The 24,579-nt window shown below is 40.1% G+C and overlaps 1 protein-coding gene across 2 annotated transcripts in view; it reads left to right on the top strand.

The window, feature by feature from the left end:
• Nucleotides 1-24,579, top strand: part of G3BP1 (G3BP stress granule assembly factor 1) — a 34,408-nt gene that overhangs the window by 7,637 nt on the left and 2,192 nt on the right. The window contains exons 2-11 of one of the 2 annotated variants that reach the window (XM_077824099.1): nucleotides 10,620-10,733; nucleotides 14,992-15,073; nucleotides 15,921-16,094; nucleotides 18,979-19,069; nucleotides 19,437-19,527; nucleotides 19,906-20,110; nucleotides 21,618-21,719; nucleotides 22,354-22,465; nucleotides 22,893-23,018; nucleotides 23,137-23,246. In XM_077824099.1, coding sequence (XP_077680225.1) covers nucleotides 10,639-10,733; nucleotides 14,992-15,073; nucleotides 15,921-16,094; nucleotides 18,979-19,069; nucleotides 19,437-19,527; nucleotides 19,906-20,110; nucleotides 21,618-21,719; nucleotides 22,354-22,465; nucleotides 22,893-23,018; nucleotides 23,137-23,246 — 1,188 coding nt within the window. In that variant the 5' untranslated portion in view covers nucleotides 10,620-10,638. Of the gene's footprint in view, nucleotides 1-10,619; nucleotides 10,734-14,991; nucleotides 15,074-15,920; nucleotides 16,095-18,978; nucleotides 19,070-19,436; nucleotides 19,528-19,905; nucleotides 20,111-21,617; nucleotides 21,720-22,353; nucleotides 22,466-22,892; nucleotides 23,019-23,115; nucleotides 23,247-24,579 lie in introns of both variants that reach the window. The other variant, XM_077824098.1, reaches the window with a different exon arrangement.

The following is a 24,579-nucleotide window of genomic DNA, read 5'->3' as shown; positions in this document are numbered from 1 at the left end:
CAGGAGTAAAAAATAAATAAATGGTGAAATAAACCGGGTCTATGAATTTTTTTTTTTTTTGTCTAGAGTGTAGTAAAACCCAAACCACCTTCTATATAGCAAGCACTCAATTTTTAACTCTCATGATGTCCCTTTATTTGACCCCTTGTATCCAGATCTGCTAGGGAAATTTTTAAAACTTATTACCTTCTGGTGAAAATAACACTAAATATATTAGTCCTTTTTTGAGATTGGTTCTTTTGTTCACCTGCTGACTGACTATTCTTGTTGACTCCAGCAATATAGGGAAGAGTCTGTTTAGCATAGTAAACTAGCTTCCAACCTATTGTATATTTCTCTGAAAAAATGAACACTATGTAGGTTAGTCCTTGTTGTTTCACTGAACTATTGTAACCTCTAATACCACTAGTATCTCCAGCAGCACTGTATAGCAATGTGGTATTTGGGCCAGGGTATGAAAAACTTACTAGATGCCTATTAGGCAGAGCCCATTATGAAATGTCATGAGGAAGCTCAGTCAGTGGGGTCCAAGGGCAACATCTTAGTGATATCTTGAGCCCTGCTATCCTCCGCTGCTGATAATGGGAGAAAGTTGGGATTTCTACCAGGTTGCTCTCTCTGAGCCCTACTTGTGTGGGACTGTGTCTTTAATATCTGCCTTTAGCTAGTACGGGTGGTGATAGAGTGAAAGCTGCACCCTCCCATGCTCCTAGCTGCAGGTGGCGGGGGTGGGGGCGTGGATTTTTTTGGTCTGTTTAATTTCTTTCCTGCTAAGAGCTTCTCGGCTTCTCTGAGGGGAGCAGGTCTCCACTACTCTACCTTATCCTTCATATTCTGGGGTTTCTTCTCTTATGAACATCCTCCTATGCTTGCCTCTATAGCATGAAATTAACATTCTTGAGCCACTACTAATCTCGGATTCTAAATAGCAGCAATGAAAAGCACTGGTTAGTTTAGCTCTTGCTGCTTGTCAAAACTGCGAACAGCAGCACAGACACTGGGTTTTGTTTACAAACTGGCAGACAGTGCTGCATCTGTTTACTCTGGGTTCGCATTTGGAAAGTTTATTAGCAACAATGATGACTAGAAAGTGTAACTTCTGTAGAATACAAGTCATTTAGGAAGTTTGGCTTATTTATTCATATTGTATAGAGGCTTGTCTGGGAAGGTTTCCCCTCTGCCATTGGCAAGCGGTGAAGTAGATCTCTTCCTCTCTCCTCCCGCCCCCCCCCCCCCCCCCAAAGTATTGGTCAGGGCAGTGCTAACTTTAAACTTAATTTTGAGCTGTTTTGCATGTGTTTTACATGTGAACTTTTTAGCATGTGTCATTGAGCAAAAAAGTTGCATCCCTATAAAAAAGATTTCTGTGTGGTACAAAGCATATTTTTCAAGGACCCTTTTTAAAATTTAGATTTTTTTTCCTGTCATGTTGGTTTGGCTATATTATTTCAACCAGGAAATAAGCCTCTGGTTCAGACCCCTGCCCCCCAGCTGCTAGTGTGTGTCTGTGTCTGTCTGTCTGTCTGTCTCTCTCTATAGAATGTGTTTTTCATCAGATTTTCAATGCTCTCTACAAAGGAGGTAAGTTGTTATCCCCATTTTACAGATGGGGAAACAGGAGAAGAGAAGTGATTTGCTCAGGATCATCTAGCAATCGGTGTCAAAGCCTGGAATAGAACTCAAATCTCCTGAATCCCAGTCGATCGCTCTGTCCACTAGACTCTGCTGCCACCCTTCTATAAGTTACGTGGCTTTCCTTCTACAGCAGTGACTAGAGTTTATGGCAGACCTAGTGTATGGCTGGCTAAAATGTGTGAGTGCGCTGGTGATCCAGGTTAACTTTTTATTAGACACAGCTACATTTTGAGTTAAAATGTCCTTTAGTAATCCACTTAATTGTATTAATATACACTGTACACTTTTTTTAATTACTCTATGCTTGGTTGACTGAGGTTCACCTGCTGCTGTTTTTCAGTGGGCAGTCACTTATGGGTTGCATTAGTAGTATTTCATAGGAGAAAGTAATGTAACAGTTAAAATACCGATCACTCTAACTCATTACAAATCCCATTATTCATGGATAAAAGACCTTGCGTCAGACATTCCATCACTTAGCTTTGTGCACCTACTTCCAAAGAGATGAGGTTTTTGATATCTTTAGATACAATAGAGCAGTTTGTGCCCATTCAGCTGCTGTAGTTCATCGGCTTTACTGTAAACTATCTATGCTTGGAAGGCCAGCTTGTAAGATTTTCTCACAGGCAGACCATACAATCAAAGTACAAAACAGTGCTAGTGTCTATAAACAGGTAACTTCCTATAATGCTCTCTGCTTTCCATCTGTCTTTATATAAAGGCTTTCTTTTTCATTTAGGGTTCTTGGCTTTTGAAATTTAATGCCTAAATGGTATTCACCTTTTTTTAAAGGCACTCTTTATCTTTGCGAGTACAGTAGAACCTCACCAGAGTTACAAATGGACCAGGCAACCACACATCTCATTTGGAACCAGAAGTACACATTCGGGCAGTATCAGAGACCAAAACCAAATACAGCACTGTGTTAAACGTGAACTACTAAAACAAAAAAAGTGAAAGCAGAATTTTTCTTCGTAAGTAAAGTTTCAAAGCTGTATTAAGTCAGTGTTCAGTTGTAAACTTTTGAAAGAACCAGCATAACCTTTTGTTTAGAGTTATGAACATTTCAGAGTTACAAACAACCTCCATTCTCAAGGTGTTTGTGACTCTGAGGTTCTACTGTAGTTATTCCCCAACTCATGGGAGACAAACTTTGACATTAATTGCCCATGTTACTGATTCTAACTAATGCTTCAAGATTTCTGTACCTGAAGCTCACTGGGTGCTGGCCCCTACCAGTGCTTGCAGTCTTGCAGACTGGTTTGTCAACAAAATCTGTTCTTTTAATAGCCTCTTTCCCCGGGTAGTTGAGGGTGAGTTTAGTGGCCTTCCCATTCTTTCTGATCTCTGGTAGCTCAATATTTGTTACCTTTTTCGTGTTTAAATATGCATTTCCTTGAAAAGTTCACATTACTTATTCTACTTTAGAACAAGCTGGTCTAATGATATGCTTTACCAGCTAGGAGACCAGTGCTCTAGATTTCACTTAGAGATGCAAGTTTATTCTGCTTGTACCATGTTGTCTATCTGATCTGTAGTGTTTGTAACACTATAGTTTTCCACAGGTACCTACTTGCTGCTTTCCCCCACTCATTTGAGCAAACAAAGCCGAATGGATCCATCCAAAAGATATTTGAAGCAGAAGCTAACAGAATGGAATATTTATGCTATAATTAATAATTTATTAATAATTTCATTCGTCCCATTGTGGACTCATGTTGGACTGTGATTCTAGTGTAGGCTATTCTACAAATCACTGTTTATACTGAGCCATTCTCACACAAGCAGGTCATTCTCACCTGTTACTAAGCAACCTGGAAAAATCTGAAAATGGCACTTCATTACTGCAATTGTGATTACTAATGACTATATCTTAAATATCCAGTGTCCTTTTGGATTCAGTATTTATCAAGTATGGAATAGGATATACAACTTCTATAAATCTCTGTTACTGTGCAGGTTTTTATAAGCAATTCTTCAGCTTTCAAAAGGTAGCAATTGATAGAGGTTAAGGAACTACTCGGCTACCAACACAGTCAAGAGCTAGGGTATATAGTAAGTATAGTCAAACCCTGAAGTTTGCAAAAATCCTCATAGAGAACCTAGTGAGTGCATGGTGCCAGAATGTCCCTTCTATAACTAGATAAGGCTATGGAGGTGAAAAAACTAAAAATGTGTTGTATTTTCTCAAGGCTATTGTGGGTGTCACTTAAGTGGTGTGACAGTGCCATGAGAATCCTTGCGCACACTTACCTCATGGTTACGAAGGCTTGGGACAGCTTTCCTCACAATTCTGTAAATTTACAGTAAGTCATAAAAAGCGGACTGATGTAACGGAGATATCAGAGGAGTCTTTATTTTTACATATGGTAACATTAGAAGATTGGGAATCAAAGATTGCTGCAGGATTATTCACTTCATTATGCTGCGAAATCTTCCCATCAAAAGAAACTAATGCTTTGAAGTGATTTAATAGTTTGGTAGATACTTTCTCTTCGGTTGAAATGTTGGCAAAAAGACGACGTGATGAGTTAGGTGGAAGATAAAGGTAAAGGGGTGTGAAGGTAGGCTATTTGGAAAACCTGTAGCCTGGTCCTAGTGTTTCTAGAAACCATTTCTTCCTCTCTGTTTTGATTTCAGCTGTGTAAAGCATCCTTCTGGTAGCACACTTGGTAGTACTAAACACAACAGCAGTCTCCTCAAAAGGGATGTCTGGAATCCTTTTGATTTAAAATGTCAGTTGAACCTACCCCTCTGGGATCATTATGACAGATTAAATGTCTTTTGTGATCACTAGCTGGGCTCGCTGTGAACCTGAACTCTGCATACAGAGCACAGGAGATAAGGATATCTGGAGGAAATGTGACACAACTAGGACTCTTGTTGAATTTTATAACTTCAGTCTTGGGTTATTGAAAGTCACAGGTCAGTTTATTTTGATTATATAGTAATTTGGTGAATGTTTTAGAAAATGCTAATCAATTTTGGCTCAAACTAAGATGAAAGACCACCTATCTGTCACAGTCCAAATATGGTAATGTGGTGTTGTGACTCTAAATCTTAAATTTGTAATTTAATGCACTGTTTGCATAAATCAATTTTTAATTTCTATAACTGTACTTTGGAAACTCAGTGACTAGCACAGATTTTCTGCAAAGTTGTAGCATTATAACAGATAGTGGGAATTCCACCAACCAAGTGAAGACCAGTTTAGCTGAGGTATTTTGTCTAAATTTAATCTCTTGCTTTAATAAATGGCTAGGATTTAAACTTTGGTAGCAGTATACAGAATGTACATAACCTGTTGGTTTTATATTGAGTAGCACTGTGTTACTCTACTCCAAAGTGGTGGTCCGTGGACCAGTGCCGGTCCACGAGCCATCGGCTGCTGGTCGGCATGCACATTGAGGGGGGAAAAAAAATGCCAGTCCCCCACATCAGATAGCTTGAGAAGCACTGAAGTAATCTAATAAATTATTCCTTACACTTGGGAGTAAGGTGAATGAATGTTAGGAAATAATTCGGTCTCCAGCTCTTCTCTTATGACCCTCTCCCTCATCACCACTGCCAAAAAGATGGGTTTTTGATAACTCGGATACTACTGTGGTGTGGACAGTATAAAATACACTTTTACATTATCCTGTTCCTTGAACATAGGTTAATGGTAGCAATATATTCCTGAGTGTTGTGGAGCAAATATTCTTTCTGGAGAGATGAGGTTTATATTGTTCAGTTTGTTGGCTGGAGAACATGAGCAGATGGTTGCTGGTAGAAAAGCAGCAGGTGCAAAAGGAGTAAAAACAGATTGCTGTCCACTGATTAGGTCCTGTTGGTTTTTCACTTTTTTAAAAAAGTCTGCTTAATAAGGGTTGGACTCCCTTTTATTGCTCCTTGCATGGTACAAGTCAGCAGTAAATATGAAAAAAGAAAAGGAGTCCTTGTGGCACCTTAGAGACTAACCAATTTATTTGAGCATGAGCTTTCGTGAGCTACAGCAAGTCTATATCAGAACTAAGTAGCAAGTATTGAATTAGAATTGCCCTTTGCTAATTTAGTGTGGTATTTGTATGATAAAATCCATCTTTGATTAGCCGAGGTAGAAATCTGTCTTCAGTATAGTAGTGGCCCAGTTTAATACAGCAGCATGCAAAGTAATGTGAATCCTAGTGGCTGAATGTAGATAGGAAACATTAATCTATGAAAGGAAAAAGATACAAATCAAAGGGGGAAGGATTCTGATAAAATGTTCATGTTTTTTGTACAGTATATTCTGTTGGATTTGGGATTGTGTCAAATTCTATGGAGAATTCTGTGGTAGTAGGTCATGAAGGCTCTGTGAAACAAAAGTGTACCAAATTGGACTTCCATTCTGAAAGCAATAGAAAATGGTTAGCTTTGTGTGTCTGATTCAGCTTCCTCTGAAGAGAGTGAAAAGTCTCCTATTGAGTCACTGGGAGTTAGATCAGGCCCTATATGTGGGTATTCACAAATATTTTGTGTGCTACAAAAACCAAGCTTATAGGACAAACAAGCAAGTATTATGTCCTCTACTAACCTGGAATCCAGCTCATTTTCAAATGTAAACAATGAGATGGGCATGAAAAAAATCTATCATTCTTGAGTTTGTTACAGCATCACTGTGATCTGTGCAGTAACTAAATGTTGCCTCTTTTCTTAAAGTGGGTATTGGATAGGACTCTACTCTTATTTTTCATCATTTGTAGTTCCACCAATTTAATGCATCCCCCCCCTTTCTTTAATAGTTTGAGGTTATTTGCAGTGTCACCCAATGAAATTAAGTACCCAATTAAATTAATAGTGGATGGGGAGCTGGATCTATACATATGATTCACATTTGGAAGGCTTTTTGCATAACCATCATGGTGAGAAACTTTTTTGTTTGTTTGTTTAATGAACGCTGAGTCTACAGAATTGGAGTATGTCCTGTGGGCCAGATATGTGTAACTTCCTGGGTCTGTGGGGACTTACAGAACTCTTGAGATTTATATCAAAAGGCTGAAAGCTATTCAGTTAACTTTGAGAGAACCTGATTTAGTTTTAGTTCTTGTTTAACACCATTACCTGTAGGACCTTGAAGAAAGGATGTGTGATTTTGTTTTATTTCCAAGAGTTGAAACACCAGCCTTTTCAATGAAAGGAACAGGAGCTCACAAATATGTATCCTCTGGGGCATGTCAAATCTGATCTTCCGGGATTTGGCATTCCTGATATTGCTAAAACACAAGCACGTTTCTTAAGTCACATATTAGACCTCTTTATATACATCTAGGGGTGGGGGAAGAGAGCACAAATCTTCTTTTAATCCCTTGTAGGTCATCTTTAAATAGCCCTTCACAACTTAACCCTGCTTTACCTAGCTGATCTAGTAACAGTGTTGAGCCATGCTCCTCCTTCAGTCTGTAAAAGTTTCCAGCCTTTGCCCATCAGTAAGGCTGTTACTTTATAAACACTTCTGCAGTCTCTCCCATGCCACTGCCTATGTAGGCAAAACTCCTGATACAATCTGTTCAGCCATTCTCTTATCCTCTGATTACTTAAGATTCATCTCAGATGTGTCTACAAAATCCTCACTGCAGGTCATGGTTAGGCATAGCTGTTTCCCCACTTGCCTTTTCTGACTTCCCTCATGCTTGTTCAATCCTTGTCATTTTTCACCCTTCTCCACTCCAATTTAAACAACTGAATGTGTAACTTGCAAAGCTGTATCAAGCGTCAGCATATTAGTTTGCTTGTATGTTGTATCCCTGTCCCCTAACCTTTGTCTGTTTTGTGTCTTTTTGACTGTCTTGCAGGGCAGGGATTGTCTCCTACGTTTTCATAGTACCCAGCCCAGTAGCATCTTCGTCACAACTGAGTTTTTGGGTGCTACCATAATACTTAAATGTATTATTCATAAGTCCTGCCAAATAGAGAATAAACCTCATCTGCATGGTTTGGTTACTGTAGAGAAGGAGGCATCTTGTGGGCTATCAGATGTACAAAACTGAAATGTATAAAGAATCTGATAAGGTAGACTTAGGAATTTTGTGATATTCAGGACTTCCCTGTGTTTCTTTTTGGAGTTTGAAATTACTGCTTGTGTATCTGCTACATCCTCCACTGGCCATAATTTCCTTTGCATGCCTATTGAAACCATCAATATTTGTCTCTTACTAAATTGTTCTGGTGTTATCTTCGTTACAGACCATTAGACTGCCACATGTTGTAAGCTTGATGGGGCTTCTTGCCTATAATTTGGACAAAAACACTCTTCTGTGGCGGCATAGGGCCAGATCCTCAGGTATGCTGGAACAGACATAGTGCGTCTGGGCAGGGGACATCAGTAATTTTTTTTCACTCCTGAATCCTGAAGGTAATTTTGGGGCAGTTCTGACTCAAAGTTGCACTGGGCTTCTGGATGTCCCTGTATGCAGGGCGGGAGGGAAGAAAAGTTCAGGAGCAGGTGTCAGAGCCAGCTACCTTAGCTTGGTTTCCCTGGATATTCTACGTATGGGGAGTACCCAGCTGGCTTTCCATCCCCATTGCATTGCCAGAGCAGAGCTGAGGCTTTGGCTCAGGATGAGATGGCATACAATTAAAGGCAAAAGCAATACTCTATATATGTAAATGTAAAAAACTCTGTAGGCTTGGATTAGATTTCGATTGTTGTTTGTGAGAGTCAAGCGACTTCTGTTCAGGACTGTTCATTAGAATTCTGTCTCTCGAGACCATCTCTTGCTGTTTCTCTTTTTGATCTCTCCTCCCACCTCCTTCACTGGCTCTTTATAGAAGACTGAGTCTTGTGCAAAACTTACCCTTGACTAATATCAGGGCATCTTGATAACAACTTGTCCTACTGAGAATGGGACCATTATGATCCCGTAATGGTCAAATTTTGTATGTCTGTGTTTGTACTTTTCTTCATCTGTGAATGACTTGTTTCCTTGCGTGTAGCTTTTATAAAACATGTGACTCAAGCAGTTTTTAGGATGCACTTGAAGTAACATGTCCTTAAAGTCAAACACTGAAGCTATTGACTTTCTCTTTCAGGATATTTCTGATTAATTGGTTTGTGATGAACTCCAATTGGTTCACTTTAAAATAACAAAACTAAGGGTATGTCCACACTGCCCATGTTACAGTCACGCTCTCCCAGTGATAAAAAATAACCACCCCAAACAAGAGGTGGCAGCTGTATTGCCAGGAGTGTGGCTCCCGGCAATAAAGCGCTGTCTGTACTGGAGCTTTTCAGTGCTTAAACTTTTGTTGCTCAGCAGGGTGTTTTTTCACCCCTGTGAGTGACTAAAGTTTTAGTGCTAAAAGTGGCAGTGTAGACGCAGCCTAAGGTTGAGATGTCGTGCTGTACTTCTTCAGAGGTGCGGCACAAAAGATGTAGCCCGGGTAAGAGAGGGCAAAGTTGGCTGTGTACCATGGGCTACCTCTGGGCTGGTGTAGCCTCCAGAATAAGTTAAAGCCGGTCCAGAGGCTGTTCTGACTTAGGGCAGCCTAGCCTGACCACTTACAGGCTGCTATGCATCATAGAATATTCAGAAAGGATATTCTCTCTCTCTGTATACCTCCATGCTGGCATTATACCAGAGGGCAGAGTAGGGCTGCCTTTGTTGGTTCTATGCTGTCTTTTGTGCTGGAGAAATTCCCCAGGAGGTTATTATGGCCCCTTCAAGCTGTTGGAGACAAGATTCCAGCCCTGAAGCTATTTTTAGTAGCACAAATTTAAAAGAATGAAACCAATCTAAAATTCACTGTTGACCTACTTGGTTGTGAGGCTCAAGTTGAGTGATGGGTGTGGGGGCTGCAGGTATGTCACATTTCTAAAACCCTGGTTGGCAGCAGGGAGAAGGGATTAGGGTGTCGAACATTGGGGGGGAATGTGTCTTTCATATGTCTTTTGGGTAATATCTGCTCGGTTTACTACAAACTTTTGCTAGTTTTTTATTACTGCCAGCACTGCAGAGCTAGTATAGTGGCAGGAGAGCCACTCGTCATGTATTCTGCCTTACATCAACAACAAAACTGTCAACCAAGCACTGATCCAAGTATCCATCTCTGTAATGGTGATGTATGAAGCAACAATCGCCCAGCTTGAACTCTGGTACTGGTAGCAAAAAAAACTCTGGCATTGATTTATAATCTGCACCAATTTTATGTGAATAATTGAGGGGAAGCACATAGGGACCATGAGTTCTTAGATTCCTTTTTTAGACTGACCTAGACATTAAGATTTAGAATGTTTTGTGAATCTCTCAGCAGCAAAAATTTTCTTTTTATGATTCTTGATCCAGCAGGATTAAATAAAAGGTAAATAGACTGTCTGTGTCCGAGGCTGGGTACGCTGTAACTCATTTGACTTATCTGTTGGATTTAGCTGACACATGATCAGCTAAGTGGGGGAAGATAGGTGGGAAGGAAGGAGTTTGCTTTTGTTAGGCTACATTAATACAGTCCAGTATGCCTGTTAAATTTGAGATTGTTTAGAACTGCATTAGAGTCCTGTATGAGTTTTGTGCTGTTGGAAAAGATGGGTTGGACTGACCTTTTTAAAAATGGTCTTAATACAGTAGCATAGGCTTCACTTTAGAGTGTCATGGGTATGTTTTGTTTCTGAATTCTTCCTGTGAAGTCAGGTGAGGTAAATAGAGCTTGAATCTGCTGTGAATGACTTAACCCCTTAGGTTCTTCAAGAGGATTTCCTTACTTGTATGCTTGCTACCAGGATTTGTGGATGAAACGGGACAAAAATCCAGTTGTTCAAATGGAGTTCCCATTGTCGTTTCCCCCCAGTAAAAAAAAAAAAAGTTGATAGTACAGCCTTATCAATTAAGTGGGTAACATTATTGTGTTCAAGCTCATTGTAGCTGGCCGTGTGTGCTTTTCATTGTAACTCTATACTTTCATCTTCTCTCCTGTTTCAGTGTGTACAACAAAATAGTCAGCTACATTTTCATGGAGCTTTTGTTCTTCAGTTTTCAGTTGACCAAAGAAATGGTGATGGAGAAGCCAAGTCCCCTGCTGGTCGGGCGGGAATTTGTAAGGCAGTATTATACTCTGCTGAATCAAGCACCAGACTACCTGCACAGGTAACGTTCCTGAACATTTCTCTTTGTTTTTCTTTGCATGTATTTAACAATATTTTTATGTTATAAACTGTAACAAACCTATGCCCTCCTTTTTGGCTTGCCAGATGCAAGATATGAATACTTTTTTTTTTAATGTATTAACTTGTGCTGGGTGGACACTAATCTTACAGTAAATTAATTCACTCCCAGCTGCGACCAAATAGAACAAAAATAAAAGTAAAGGTTACAGCAGACAATTTTTTATCTGTCTAAGGTATTTCTAATGGTCAGTACTTATATTTTGAGAACTGCTCTGTTTGCTGTTAGCCTGAAGCTTCTTTACTCATTCAGCTCTCATTTGTAAGACTTACTATCATAACAAGGTTGGTTAAAAATCGATCCTTTTTTTAAAAAAAATTTAAATTAAATCTGAAATTTATGGCATCCTATTTTAAGGCCTAAACTTAATTTAAAATAAAATAATTTTAAAATAAAATAAATAAATAAATCGTTTAAAATAATTTTTCAAAGGTACATTATATCCTTGAGCTGCTCCAAAAGTGTAAGGAATTAAAGTGTTCTGAAATTTTAAATTGTATGCAGAATCAGAGGAAAAACATCTCTACTTTTGAGATCAACTCAAGCTTTATAACTCACAATGTCACATGCTGCATTAAGTATCCATATTTTCAGTCTTTACAATGAAATGAATGCTGGTATTTACATTTAGGAAAATGTCTACTTCTGATTTCTGTTGTGCAGAAAAGTTTTTTGTCTTGATTACTTTGGGTTTCAGGTTAGCTAACAGGTACAGAGAGAATATTTTCATTTGGACTAGTTCATTCAAGATAAAGCCTGGCCTTTTGAATTTTGTACACTTTTAACTGAACTCCAATTTCCATCCTAGTGCAGCTTGATGCATGCTCAGGGAAATCATTATGTAGTAAATAAGAAATGCATCATTCATCAGTTTCTAACATAAAGTAAAAATTAAGAATCTGAATTAATGTATGTTATAGTATATCTATTCACATTTACTTAAGCAATTATATTGCTTATCATCCTGGATATTCCTAGATTATAAAGCCAGAAGAGTCTGCTGTGTGATCATCTAGTTTGACCTCCTGCATAACACCTGTCCTAGAATTTTCCTGAATTAGTTCCTGTTTGAACTAGAGCATATCTTTTAGACAAACATCCCATCTAGATAATTACCAGTAATGGGGAATCCACCACAATCTTTGGTAAATTGTTCGAGTAGCTAATTACCCTTACTGTTAAAAATCTGTGCTTTATTTCTTGTCTGAATGTGTCTAGCTTTACTCTCCAGCCCTTGGATCTTTTTACACCTTTGTGTGCTAAATTGAAGAGCCTATCAATCACATTTTTGTTTCTCATGTAGTTAGTTATAAACTGTGATAGTCACCCCGTAACCTTCTTTTTGTTAGCAAAAAGACACATGAAGTGTAAACGCCAAGTATAATGGGTATATTAGATTGGAAATCAACATGTTTTAATGGTTACACCAATCAGTGAAAATTAACCTCTCTTTAGGAAAAGAAGAGCAAATGCTAAATATGGTTAAATTCAATTATTTAAATTAGGGTTTCCTGCTTGCTGACTTAAATAGGTGCACCCTGATGATAAATATATCATTCACTGAGAGACATACGTTTGCTTAGGGTTATACTTTGCAACACTAGATAAGCTAAGAACACCTACAATCCTGAAACCCCTCTTCATGTATAAATGTCACCAGGTATTGGGTGAAGATGCTTTAAAATTGTTCACAAGTGTGCAGAATAGCTAACCCACGCATTTAGCCCAGACACCGTTTACTGCATGTGCTCTGTTTTTTATTCTAATCTAATCTGTACCTGGTGCTGGCAAAATTCTCTGCTCTGTAATACTACTGCTATTTTAGCAAATGGTAGAAGAAGCTGTAAAATGGAAGCTTCACCTGTAGTTTGCACATTAGTATCTTTTTAAGTCTCTAGGTTAATGAAATATCATTCTGATGATAATTTTTAACCAGAACTTGACTAAATATTGCCAGATGGCACCTGCTAGCCAAAGGACTAGGTTGATATGGCAGATGAGCTTTGGGCTTGTGGGAGAGAAGCACACCAAGATCCTACAAAGCCTAGCACCAATCCCAGCTGCTAGGAAAGGGTGATAAGATTCTTATCAGCGAACTGTGGTGGACCATACTGGTGGCTCTGTCTATTGGGCAGAGGAAAGAACTCTTCTTTCACTCCCCAAATCATAGAACCTCCTGATGGCTGTAATGGTGGAGGGGGGTGTTTCCCGCTACTGTAGCTGTTTTTGGGAGGTCTTCCCTGAATACTTCAGTGCCTGCCTGTGCTGCTGTTAATAGTTTTCCAAAACAGCAGCAACAGAGACATATTCGCATGGGCCCTGTCAGTTTCACGGCTGTCCATGGGGTTCTGAATAGCAGGAGTTAAACTAACCAACGTCTTGTTCATTATTCTAGGCAGCAGCGTGAAGCTGTGAGGCTTGCGGCTGTCTCATAAGACTGCATTGCATGGGCTCACACTTAGGAGGTTTATTTTGCAATTACCAGTGTTAAGAACTCTTTAAAAAAGCTGAATTTCTACAGAAATTGATAGATGGCTTGACAATCCCTTCAGTTAAGTGAAGGACATACAAGTGTCTAGGAAGTATTACTCGTATTTCTCAGAAATAGCCTTGGCAAACTGTACAAAGAGAACGACAGGCAAAGTTTATTTGTAGTGTGAATGTATTTTGTGGCACCGATTCCACTTAGCAGCACTTTGAATGGGAAGTGTCAAGGTACTTTCGATTGAAACAGGACTCTTTTTGTGGGGGGTTCTCTCCCCCCCCCCCCCCCCGCGATCTCTTACAGATGACACTATTCTGTCTGTAAATCGCTGCATTCTCACTCTTGTGATGTTGTTCCTGCATACTAGGTTGCTAACTTCAGAAGGAAAATTAAAAATTAAAGATGAGCTGTGGTGCTTGTCAAAATTAAAATAAATCGCTCTAGTGGATACATTTAGTATGTATAAAATGGAAGTTTCATTTTGCAAAGGATTTCAAGATACCAATCCCCCCCCCAAAAAAAAAATCTGAAGAAATTGTTCTGGGTTGATTAAAACATTGTTTGATTTTTGACTTCTTTTAAAAATTTGTGTATGATATAAACATTTCAAAACAATGTTGTTTGAAAACAAAAAAATCAAAATGTTTCATTCTGAACATATTGAAATGGGTGTTGTCAGAACTTTTTTCTTCCAAAACAAAGTTCTGGCAAAATCATTTCACAAAGGATTTCAATTTTAATGGAACTGCATATTCCAGCAGAATATGGTTCTGTTAAAGTTTCTCCAACCAGCTCAAGTACTCACTAGGCTGTGGTTGAGATTCAGTATGCAAATGTGTTTAAATACCTTTTAAAAAAAAAAAAAAGTCTTTGTAGGCTTTCTACAGTCATCTGGTTTCCTTTAGGGTCAGCGGAGCTCTACTTGGGTAAATAGTGGTACTGGGGCTGGGATGGCTTGTTTGGTTTTTTTGTTTAAGATAATTCTGTTTCCTCTTAAGAATGTAATAAAACCAATATAGTGTAGTTATGATCAGGAAAGGTCTGTAAAATTGGCAGTCAACAGAACCAAGTTCCACCTACAGATTCTTTGCTGAAAATGTCTAAGCCAGAAAGAATTCAACTTGACTTTTATATACTAAGGTGAGTTTACACGGTTAGCAGTTAATTGACGCAAAAAAATTTGCTCAGCTAAAACTCTTGATCTAGAAATCACTGAAGCAATAAACATGAACACTGCTGTTTCTAGAGGCCACTTTCCAGAGTACAGTTGCATGTCAAAACTGGTGTCTTGAGTCTCTACCAGTGGTTTGAGTATCTTCGATGACTCCATTGGGAAGATGAAAGATTCCAGAGTACTGTCTTCCTAAAACCTATTAGGAGAACCTGGAATTGGCCAGGTGACTTCAGACACCCCTCAAATTCTTTTAAAAGAGCAGAAAACTTGATGGCCTGTTCAGTGAGAGTATTAACTTCTGACAACAGAAGAATTTTGGTTTTGAAGAACGAATACTTGCAAATAGGAATTTGGATTTGCATGCAGTGAAATTTTGGACTGAGCAATCTTGACCATGTGCTGTTACTAAGCCTAGGTTCAAATATAGTATTTTTATAGTAAAATACTGTCTTCTGAAGACCAGTAATATGATTCGACTTTTAATACAGCAAGGCTTAATGTATAAATTCCCTCTTTTACAGGTTTTATGGAAAGAATTCTTCCTACGTCCATGGTGGCTTGGATTCCAATGGAAAACCAGCTGATGCCGTCTATGGGCAATCTGTAAGCTTTTGTAAAACTGAGTGAAATACTTTTGCAGGGAATTAAATAGTTACAATTAGATTTTTTTTCTGATCTAAGGTCTTCTGGCTTGTTTAGTGTTTCAAGCAGATCCATCTATTAGATACGGAGCATATGTGTGTTCATGCTCTCTGGGGTGTTCGTAGTTTTACTTGGTGCAATGTGAACATCTTGGACAAACCTACTCTGGGACTTGAGAATTAATTTGCAGTAATTTGCCATCCTTTTGTGCTTGATGGGCAAACTTGTCACATGTTTCGAAAACTATCGACAGCTATGAAATTTGGAGATGAATATTAAATACTGATAGGAACACCACATTAGAGCTGAGTGCCCTGGGCTATGCTGTCGCAGTGGTGAAGCATTTAATGGTATTCAAGCAGCGATATCTTCTGCAAATTAACGCAAACTCCAAGTGTCCTCTTTGACTCTTGTCTCAACTCAGAAGAAAAAGCACATGGCATGATTGCCTGGGTTTTTTTGTTTGTCTGTCTGGGTGCTGCCTTGATGTGAGTTCATTTTATGATCAAATTTGCAAGTGGCACCAAAATTGGAGAGGGAGGGGGAAAAAAGCCAAACAGCAGACTGACCTAGAGAGATTAAAACAGTGAAGGCTGAAGGTATTGAGGAAAGTTTAAATATAAAGAACTACACCAAGGGGGAGTGGCTTTTGGTCTATGCTCTGTAGGGCTTTGAGGGCAACCCTAGACTGCAAACCTCACCCTGAACTTGATATTCTCTATACCCACCAATCTGCACTATAGAAGTCTTTCTGATAAACTGAATTAACTTAGAAAATGGGTAACTGATTCTTCTCTGCCTTTTGCAGGACATCCACAAGAAGGTGCTGTCTCTGAACTTTAAGGACTGCCACACAAAGATCCGTCATGTGGATGCCCATGCTACTCTTAATGATGGTGTTGTAGTCCAGGTGATGGGAGAACTCTCCAATAACATGCAGCCAGTGCGCAGGTTCATGCAGACGTTTGTACTTGCCCCTGAGGTATGCTTTATTGTACTTTAAACGTGGGGTAGTACTGACCTGAAAATAGCTGCAGCTATTCAGCTCCACACTGGAATCTTAGGGTTCCAGTTGGAAAGTGTTTCTCGCACAAGAGCCCAGCAGTGGTGTGCTGCAAATGCTTTAAGAAGTTACATTACTTGAATTTGTTTATGCTAACATGGAACAGTATCAGGAGGGGATGTAACATTTTGAGTTGTGCCTAATAAGTATCATTAAAATGTTGCTTAGGTAGGTATTCTCAAAACATTGCTGATCCCCACTTAACAGTTGTATCTTGCAGCTGATACCTCAAACATCTAGTGTTGGAGAACAATGCTCTCCAACATTTGAAGACTTGCATTCCAAGCTTTCTGATACTATAAAGTATTGACTTCTTGCTGCAGTTGCTTTCAAAATAGCAGTTTTCAAAATCATGTGACAGTTGAAAGTGGGAGTGAAGAAAGAGAGATGGTAATTGAGTGACATTATTTTTAACTTCGCAATTTCCAATTTACGTTTTGGAAGCTGTAGCTCCTAGTCTTTTTTTCAACTTTGGTAGTTCATAACAAATTGTTCTGTTCCCTGAGTCTTGATTAACGCATGGAAAGAGAGGTCCATGATGAGCGTTATTGCAGCCCAGCCATCTTATTTACAAGTACCTTGCTAGCTTGAGGACATGCTTTTGCTTCTGCATTCTAGAAGCTGTATAGTTGAGGGTAGCTCCTAATCTCCATGTCTCCAGCCTTTCCTAACTGGACTTAGTTTGACCTAAAATCCTGCTTTTGTGTTTGTGATCTATTACACTTTTTATATTTGACATGCGTCAAATACTACTTCTTAAATACAGCCCCATTAGGGAAACTATTACTATGCAGCATCTGAGCATATTAATAAATTCTCTAATGCTTACATAGGCAATATGACACTAGACCTATCCATGAAGTCAGGATGTTTTCAGGTATTTCATTTAGATTACTCATCAGTCTCTTGGTATTCATAAAGAGCTGGCTGTTCTGTATTTGATCACCCTTTCTTCTCTGAAGTCCAGTCACAGACACATGAGCTATGGTGTGCTATCAAGATACAGATAGATTACCAAGTGCTAACTACTTTTATAAAGTGGAATGAACTTCTGACCCTTTTCTATTTGAAATAAAACTCAGTTGTGTCTTAAAAGTAGAAAATAACATGGACAAGGTGCAGCAAAATAGTTGGTATATACATGTCTATTATTATACACTTACTTATCCTCATGGTAGTGAAGGTGGCCCTATCTTCTTCAGACACCCCAGCCGGTCCTAGGTTAGGTTTGCTTTCCCTAAACAACTGCCTGCCCCTCTTGAACTAACTTTCCTCTAAGCTGTGCGGCAGCAGGGAGAGGCACCTCTCCCATGGCCCCCAGCCCCAGAACTTCCACGGCCGGGGAGAGGCAGCTCTTTTCCCCCTCCAGCCCCAGAGCTGCCGCGGCTGGGGAGAGGTGGCCGCCTCCCTTCCAGCCCCAGGGCAGCCTGCACCTCAAACCCCTCATCCTTGACACCCATCCCAGAGCACGCACTCCCAGCCAGAGCCCTCATGTCCCTACACCCCAAGCCTCTGCTTGAGCCCCCTCCGCACCCTGAACCCCTCAGCCCTACCCCCGCCACACATCACCTCCATATTGGTGCACATAATAAAATTAATTCCTCACATGCATGGGAAAAATTAGAGGGAACATTGCTTTTGAGTCCCCTTTTAAACTTCCATAGTCTTTGACTTTGATTTCCAGGCTTTTTACATCCTAGAATTGTCTCTTAATGCCCCAGTGTGTTTATCATCAGGTGTCCTATCTTGAGCCATTCTGTTTCCTTCCTGCTTGTTTTCCTTCTATATTACCACAGTAAATATTCCAATTTACCAGGTAAACCAACAGTATTCATGAAGTATTGTAGAGCAGCTCCAAGCCCATAAGTCTGTTTGTAATTGTGATCTGTTGTTCTCAAGTTGGCCTCCAAAAAACTTTCTCAAATCCACAGCTAGATGCAGTTGCTAGCCTTTTGTTTGGCTTTAATTTGGCCTTATTGATCCTGTCAGCCATAACGAAGCAAGGTATAGCTGTTTGTTTGGACTGAATAGCATTTTTCCTTTCTGCTTCAGGAATCATTTAAAAAGCTGTACAGTGTCTCATTGCTTTCTGCTGAGTTTTATGGGTTATGTCATAGTCCTCTCTGTTGCCTACAGGTGTGTGCTTGCTATTATGGTAGAATGGCTTTTATGATTGCAACAGTATTTCCATTTTGACAGGCGTGTCAAACCTTTATTTTTAAAAATAATTATATGTATGTCAAAGCAAATATGAACCTAGTACTTGAATTTTCCATATTGGAGATGAGTTTATAGGTTTTTCCTCATAGAATAGGAAATAGTTGCCAATCGCTGTGGCCCAGATCCCTAGGTTTGGCCAAACTGCTTAGTGCAGTACATGGAATGGGGGGTAAAAAGTGGTACAAAGCAACTTCTCCACTCCCTTGATCCTCTGCTTGACTGGAGGCCAAACCAGTCCTATCCTAGCTTAGGACAGCCTCAACTACAAATTTGCTTTAAGTTGCATCACCTAGTGTGGTGATTCTTTGGAGTGCAGCACATGCTAGTATTCTCCCCTCATGGCCTGCCCAAGAATGTCCCTTTTGCTTGGGGGCTGAGTGTAGAAGCAACTTGGCTGCTTTTGTGCCACCCAGAGGTTCCCTCTGTTGGGCAGTTGCTACTTCTGCACTGCCAGAGTGTCACAGGAGGGGCAGAACTGTGACCAGGATCTTTCACTGTGGCTGTAAACTCTTCATAATCATGTAATGTTTTGCTCTGGGACTGAATATAACGGAACCAACTTCTTATTCCTGCTTGCCTCTAGGGTTCTGTTGCAAATAAGTTTTATGTCCATAACGACATCTTCCGCTACCAAGATGAGGTTTTTGGTGATTCAGACACTGAGCCTCCAGAGGGTAAGTAAGTACCAGGAGCCTGGAGAATTCTACTGGTGGCAGCTTTTGTGGCATTAGTGGGCATAGTAAGCAACTCTCAATTCTCAGGCTAGAGGAGATTCTTCTGTTACGAGAGGCATATTTGCAGTAAATTCAAATTGTCTCCTGTGTTGTTTTTTTTTTCCCCTTGTCCCTTTTCTACTGCTGGTACTTCAGCATGGGCTGTTGGAATACAGCTACTGCAGTTGCTGTCACAGTCCTCCTTCCTACAGTGATATTCAAATAAAAATTCCCCAAAAATATATGTATTTATGAAAGAATCCTTTGTTGAGCTTGGACAGTGTGATGGGTGTGACTTGAGTTCTCCTTCTTCCCTAACCCACTCTAGAATCTGAGGAGGAGGTGGAGGAACCTGAGGAAAGACAGCAGACCCCTGAGACGGTTGATGATCCCGGTGCGTACTACGAGCAGTCTGTCAGGTAAAAAGACTATACTTTTACTATGGGGAAGTCAAACCTTGAGCGTTGTGATCTCTTTAAGGACCAGGTCTGGAGTCAGATGTGAAGAGAAGTCAGGAATGAACATGTTTTATCTCTAGAAGTTGGGCTTCTGCTGCAGAAGCTGTAGCATCAACATTGTTAAATGATACACTGTTAGCTGTGAGGCTGAGACTGACATTCTACAGAATAACCTGTAACTCACGTCCCCCGGAAGTATATGCCTATTTAAGTGAATTTTGCTATGCCCTAGTACTTTGCATTGTATTTTGCATACCTGGGTTATAAGCATGCCTTCAGTATGGTTCTTTATCCAAATTGAAAAGCAAGATTGTTCCCATTCATGATGTTTTTCTATAGCAATGACTTGGAGGAACAGCTGGAGGAGCCAGTAGTGGAACCAGAACCTGAGCCTGAACCAGAGCCTGAACCGGAGCCAGAACCGGAAGTGCAGGAAGAAAAATCTGATCCAGTATTGGAGGAAACTGTTCCTGAGGAGACGGTGGAAAAGAGTCCTTCTCCAGTCCCTGCAGACCCTGCTCCTGTGGTGCAAGAGGATTCCAGGGTAATGAAATGAGTGACTTTCACTGTATTGTTTAATCAATAGAATCATAGAATATCAGGGTTGGAAGGGACCTCAGGAGGTCATCTAGTCCAACCCCCTGCTTTGAGCAGGACCAATCCCCAATTAAATCATCCCAGCCAGGGCTTTGTCAAGCCTGACCTTAAAAACTTCTAAGGAAGGAGATTCTACCACCTCCCTAGGTAACGCATTCCAGTGTTTCACCACCCTCCTAGTGAAAAAGTTTTTCCTAATATCCAACCTAAACCTCCCCCACTGCAACTTGAGACCATTACTCCTTGTCCTGTCCTCTTCTACCACTGAGAATAGTCTAGAACCATCCTCTCTGGAACCACCTCTCAGGTAGTTGAAAGCAGTGGTAGTTGAAAGCATATGTTCATCATCTTTTTTTTTTTTTTTTTCTTCCTCTTCCTTATGTATAACACACCAAAATCTTTTTACTCTGGCAAGATGGGGGTAGCTGGATGAGAGGTATCCAAATTCTTTTGCATATGACTTTTCTCTCCTGCTCCTGAATTGTCCTTTTCACCTCAAATTGAGGTTCTCCACAGAAAAACAATGGGTCAATTAGCTGGTTGCTGGTATCTCAATAGGAGGACACATTATCAAGGCCCTCTGTTTTGTACCTGTTCAGTTTGCTCCAGAAACTGGCTTGAATTTTTCCTTGACTTTTTTTTTTTCCCAATAAATTGAATGCTTATGGTGAGGCTTGGAAGAATTATGTTTTTATTGGTTGTTAATAATCGAAATTTAGGCAAAGTAAGAAAAATACTGCTTGAGAACTTACTAGAATTTGATTTCAGCATCATTACTTTTGTGTTTTGACATGTGATATTGTGTGTTAACGGTTATTAAGCTTGAACTCTTTGAATCTCAACGTCTACTGTCATTAAATAAGCGTCTTCCCCTCATAATTTCCCACAACTGGGAACATTTAATTGGGTACAAGGAATCTTAAAATGCACTTTGTGCATTTGGGAAAATTTAATAAGCATCGATAGGCACTAAATTTTTGTTTTTGTTTTGAAGTCAAACTCTGCCCAGCCAACTTACGGCTGTGAAGGCATCTTTCCAAATATGATTTAGGGTGTAACCCCTGCAGTGATGAGTCTAACAATAGCCCCAGTTCTGTGCTGCATCCCTGCCTATTTATGCAGTGTTCAGGGGTTAGAAACAGCTTGATTCCCCCATTGTAGCAGGGGAGGGGGATCCATGGGTGCCACAAGTCTAGTATAGTAGCCCTAGGAATGAGACCGTGTGTGGCTCTAATGCTCTGCACTCTGTTTTTCTGAGTTGGGATGGTTCATAGGTAGCTGTGGGGAAATGGCTGAGGGCTGGATCCAGAACTCAGAAGGCTCAAAGGTGTCTTTAAAGCTGTTACCACCACCTCAACTGTCACTCCTGAGAGGCACAGTTCAGGGTCTGGGCCTCTTGTTAGAAGTAGAACTGCAGGCCTTGAGTTACTTAGTAACACTGTTCATTCCTTTAGACATTTTCGTGGGCGTCTGTAACCAGCAAGAATCTCCCACCCAGTGGAGCTGTTCCAGTATTGGGAATACCACCTCATGTTGTGAAAGTACCAGCCTCACAAGTAGGAATACTGCACGAATCACAGAATACTTGGGGACCTGGGTGAAAATATGCAGTAGAAATTCCCTGCTTATAGCATGGATTTTAGGATTCTTCATGGGGTTTTGCAATTGTTAGGGGTTTTGTAAATAACCATTTAAACAAAAATCACATTTGTAACCCTTGTAGCTGAAAAGAAAACCTTCATCAATATGGACCAAATGTGCTCACAGTGTGTATTGAGTGTGTCTGCCTTGAAAAACATACGCAAAAATCTAGTGAGGGCAGTTCCACAGAGCTTGGGCAAACTTGCCAAGTTAGAGGTACTAAAATCTTTCAGCCATGATTAGGCAAGATACATTTCATCTCCCTTTCCAACATTATGTAGCACCAGGGTACATTTTATTGAATGAGGGATAACTATTAAAAGTCTAGCACTATACAATAAAAACAGAACAGCATTTCATTTTGAAGTTACAAGTATAACTTGAGCTGAAATGCATTCTGTTGCCACTGATAAAAAGAACTGCTAATCTTTTGCAAATTGGAAATTATCTCAGTATAATCGAAAATTTGATAGTAAGCTCTGAAAAATGAACTTTGCTACTAGCCTTGCCTGTTTTTACTTATCACTTATTGCTTGTTCATTTCTGCAGCCCCGTCCTGAATCCAAGCCTGAATCCCAGACTCCACCACAGAGGCCTCAGAGGGATCAGAGGGTGAGGGAGCAGCGAACAAGCATCCCACCACAAAGAGGGCCTAGACCAAGTAAGAAAAGCTAGAAGAGCATAAGTACTTCACTTTTTTTCCCATTTCTATCTCCTTTTAATTGCCTAAGGAGCCATGAAGCACTCAATGTACGATGTGCTGATTAGTGTTGTTTTTTTCAGTTCTTAATGATAGATATTCTAAGTCACTTCTGCTGCTGTTTGATGTTTTAGCTGATCTGGACCTGAACCTCTGTTTTAGAAATGAACTTTCACAAATATAAAAAAGTTTGTAGTATTTAGATGGGTTTTTTTTGTTTTTAGGTTTGCTCATCAATGTGAGTTTCTAATGCATGGCTGTTGTGAAAATTGTTGAATTCCACTAGAACTTGAGACTGAATCTTATTGTTTGCCAGTTACTCTGATGATTAGGACTGTTCAGGTATTATGCATGCTGTTTGGCGTTAAGCAAGTTTGTTTGTTTTAAGTTCGTGAAGGTGAGCAGGGTGACATGGAAACGAGACGGATTGTTAGGTACCCAGACAGTCATCAGCTATTTGTTGGAAACCTTCCTCATGATGTGGATAAAACTGAACTGAAGGACTTCTTCCAAAGTAAGTTGCTGACTTTGCTTTGTTCACCACAAAGTTTTGGGGCTGCAACCATAAGCACATGTCTGTTTCTGCAGAACATTCTAATGTGTGACCAAAGAACTTGGCTCCTCTCTTGCAGATTATGGGAACGTTGTGGAACTCCGCATCAACAGTGGTGGGAAGCTCCCTAACTTTGGGTTTGTGGTATTTGATGATCCTGAACCGGTTCAGAAGATCCTTAGCAATAGGGTAAGGTGGCGGTGTTTGGACCAGCGGAGATTTGATTCTGCAAAGTAACGTTTTTGAATCCGTTCCTCTCTGTTAATGGTGGGCAATGTCTGTCTGTCCCTTAAGAAGAAGGGATGTTCTTTTAGCCCCTCTCTTCTTCCTCTGCTCCCAGTTTACGTCCATAAATGAACCACTCTGAATAAGTGTGATTTACGTGTTCACACTGTTTGGAAATTAACACATGCAGTTGGCCAAATTTAATGCTGAAGCAAACTAGTATTTTACAAACCTAAACAGTTAACTAGTAAGCATTAGTCTTACTGTTTAACCAAACCTAACTGTTAGCCCCCGGACCCTGCTGGCTGCCTGCCCGCCCAAGGCCCTGCCAGCTGCCCGCTCCAGGAGCAGTTCCTCTCCCTTTAATCAGTTAACCATTTAAATGACATAATTTTAATAGTTTAAACCATTAACTTTTAAAATGGATGTTTACATCCCTAAAGCAAACCAAAAGAGAGAGAAAACTGCCATGGAGAAAACAGAGCCCAAATAAAGAAGCGTTGAAAAAGTGGGGGGAACCATGTTTTGTGTTTGCTTTGAAGAAGGAATTTACATCCTAAACAGGCTGGGTGCAGAGTCACCTGCTCTCAGCCTGACCACAGCCACTATGAATGTAAAAGGTTATAGCTAGTGACCCCATGGAGATTGTTGTGTATGTGGTAGATCTAAACACTTTGCACCCACGGACATCTGCGCCTGTACAGCCAGCCGTTAGAGAGTTCGCAGTAGTCGGGCACTTCTCTTCCTCCCTCACCCCTTTGGTGTGACCCCATACTTACAGGCTTTTGGAGAGGAGTGGCCAGTCCTTGGCCCTTTCTGTATTATATCTGTTTATATCATTTTGTGCTCTTTTCCTGCAAGTCTCAAATCTGCAGGCTCTAAGGAACGTTTGTGTCAGACTTAAAGTATAATTAACTGTGATGCTCTCCTTCTTGATAATGTAAGACAGTAGTGGGGCTTTATGTGTATATTTAACCCACAGCTGAACAGTTCAAATATCTTTTACTTCTAATAATTCAGAACCCTTATTTTCATCTGTAATTTAACTTTAGTTATCTGTATTGATCTTCTCCAACGATCATGCACAGTATGCTGGACACAAGCACGTTTCCTTTAATTCTAGACTGGTTCTTGCAACAATACTATCTGTTACATTACAAATACTGCGTATTGGAATTTAAAGATTACTAGTAATCTTTATCAACCCAGAGAGCTAAACCTGCTTGCTAGCAGTTCCTGTGAAAGGGAGGCCCTGCCAGTGGAGTCTAGGGGCAAAGTGACAGAGAGATACTTAAAC

The sequence above is a fragment of the Eretmochelys imbricata genome, chromosome 8, assembly GCF_965152235.1.
Source record: "Eretmochelys imbricata isolate rEreImb1 chromosome 8, rEreImb1.hap1, whole genome shotgun sequence".
Taxonomy (NCBI): domain Eukaryota; kingdom Metazoa; phylum Chordata; order Testudines; family Cheloniidae; genus Eretmochelys; species Eretmochelys imbricata.
This window is presented reverse-complemented; position numbering and strand designations above follow the sequence as displayed.